Raw genomic sequence first — 2403 nt, forward strand, 5'->3', positions numbered from 1 at the left:
GCCGGCATGCCCGTGGTGCTGGTGCCGGACCCAAACCTGGATATTTCGGATATTTCTGGGGCCACGGCCGTGCTGGGGAGCCTGGAGGCGTTCGTGCCGGAAGATTGGGGGCTGCCGCCGTACCCAGCAGGCGCAGGGGGCGGCGGGGCGGATGCCAAGTGAGCGCTTGAGAACTCGACTGACGACAGGTATCGCGCATGGGTATTTAGCGTACTGGTATTTCGGGCAGGCATACTTGTGCGTGTCCAATTCTGCCTTGCTGTGATGCATTATAATTGAGCGTCTGAAACCCTTCAATTTGCTTGGGCTTGCATTGAACCAAGTATTTTGACATTGCAGGTCAGTGAGCGTGTCTGCCCACCCTCCTGCTGTGCTGGGCCCAGAGTGGGCTTTCTGCAACAGTAAGCAAACTTGTATTGACCCCGACACCCACAGCAGGTTGAGCCTCATCACCCTGACCAATTCAGTCCAACATTACAGTACAGCCTGCTACTGCCCAGCCTCAAAGCCCGTCCCACTTGCCAGCTGGCTGGCCTGCTCCCACGAGGGGTGCCTACAACGACCAGCCCGAGTGCAGTTTCAGACATAGAACAAGGCCTGGGCCTGAGCGACCGCCTTTTGCACATGAAATTCAGCATAGTACAACCTGCCTAGGCTAAGGGCCGCTTCATTCACGCTCGCGGGTTGAAATGTTGACCGCTGAGTTGAAATGTTGACCGTGTGAGTCAAGCGGCCAACGCCTATGCAAACGACATGCGATTGCACACGGCAGTTGGGTAGAAACCCTTTGTTATTTGTCCTCATGCTTACTGCTGGGAGCTGCTATTGTGTGGTACCTGCGTGGGGCGACCATAGTGGTATCATAATGAGAGGAGCACGAGCAGCAATCCCACATGCGTCATCGACCAAAACCACACGGCCGAAACACCCAAGAACACGCCTGCTCAGCAGCGTGCACGACGGCCTTAAGATGGGATGAAACACGGCAAAACACCACGGACACGTTGCATCTCACAGATCAGCGCCAGCTCAACGATCTCCTGTCATACTTTATAGCCTAAAATCGTCAGCCATGACTCAGACAGCATAATTGAATCGCATATACGCGTGCAGTGATGCTCACCGACCTCAGCAAGCACGCGACGGCGATCATCGAAGCGGCAGACGCCGACATTGCCGCACACGAAGCCCGCAAGGCTGCTGCAGAGCCCCCTTGGGACGGTGCGGCCGTGCAAAAGACATGTTTGTGCAGTTCAACATATGCGGGAGGCACAGCGCATATAGGATGGCAGGGTGCTCGCCAGCGCTTAAAAAAACCTTGCCGTAGCTTCCCTCTTCCCCTTTTCCCACAGCCGCTCGCCTCACACACTGCGGCTGCCTGGACACACTCATGCGCCCAGGGTTCTGCGGCCTGGTGCTGATCTGCGACGATCCAGATCTGCGGGAGCCCGGGGTCGTCCGCCGCATGGCGGCGCCGGCGAGCGATGCCGCCGACTCCGCCCCAGCCCCGGCAACGGCCCCAGAGGCGGAGGCGGCGCCCTCAAACGCAGCGGACGCGGGGCTGGCTCCGGGCGCAGGCGCGGGCGTGGGCGCGGCGGCGGCAGCAAGCGCGGAGCCGCCCGGCGCGGCCTCCGACTTATGGGGCCCGGCCGTCGCGGCGGCGGCGGCGGCAGCGGCCGAAGCAGCGCAGCCCCCGCCAGCGCCGCCACATCGGGATCGCACCCCGCCGCCGCCGAGCGACCTTGGTGTGGAGGTCGAGACGACCAGCGAGTTTCCTCGGATCGATTACGGGTCGAGCGTGGATCTGTCAAACACGACCGCGGCGCCGGCCGACACCTGCCCGGGCGGTGACGACGGCAGCGGCGGCGGCGCGGCGGGCGGCGGCAGCGATTGGTACCCCGATTCGGTGCCTGGGCCGCTTCTTGGTGGCGGCGGCAGCGGCGGCGGAGGCAGTGGCGACGGCGGCGGCGGCGGGGGCCCGGACGGGGATGACTGGGCGGGCCTCGAGGGCGGCGACGGCGGCGATGTGCCATCGTGGGTCGCGGCATACGTGGTCGCCCCCAGCAGCAGCGGCGGCGGCAGCGACGACGAGGGCGGCGGCGGCGGCGGCGGCGCGGAGGGGCCCAGGGGAGAGGCGGAGGCGGCGCGGCAGCGTGCCGCCGCGCAGGCTGCGCTCGAGGCGGCGATACTGCGGGCGGCAGAAGAGGAGGTGGCGGAGGAGGAGGCGGCGGCGGCGGCGGCGATTGAGGGGGCAGGGGATGGTGCTGCTGACTCAGCGGCGGGAGGCGGACGGTCGGGGGCGGCGTTTGGGGGGATGAGCGCCGCGGAGGTCGCGGCGGCGGCGGCGGCGGCGATCGCGGCCGCGTCCGATAGCGAAGGGGAGGGTGAGGGCGGGCGCGGGGG

General features: G+C 65.7%; 1 protein-coding gene across 1 annotated transcript in view; it reads left to right on the forward strand.

Annotated features, from left to right (window-relative positions):
* Positions 1 to 1115: 1115 nt before the first annotated feature.
* Positions 1116 to 2403, forward strand: part of MNEG_13974 (hypothetical protein) — a gene marked incomplete at both ends in the record, with an annotated part of 1998 nt that continues 710 nt past the window's right edge. Inside the window, 2 exons of the mRNA XM_014037552.1 lie at positions 1116 to 1221; positions 1401 to 2384. Coding sequence (XP_013893006.1) covers positions 1116 to 1221; positions 1401 to 2384 — 1090 coding nt within the window. The remainder of the gene's footprint in view (positions 1222 to 1400; positions 2385 to 2403) is intronic.

This window comes from Monoraphidium neglectum (assembly GCF_000611645.1).
Source record: "Monoraphidium neglectum strain SAG 48.87 unplaced genomic scaffold scaffold04174, whole genome shotgun sequence".
NCBI lineage: Eukaryota > Viridiplantae > Chlorophyta > Chlorophyceae > Sphaeropleales > Selenastraceae > Monoraphidium > Monoraphidium neglectum.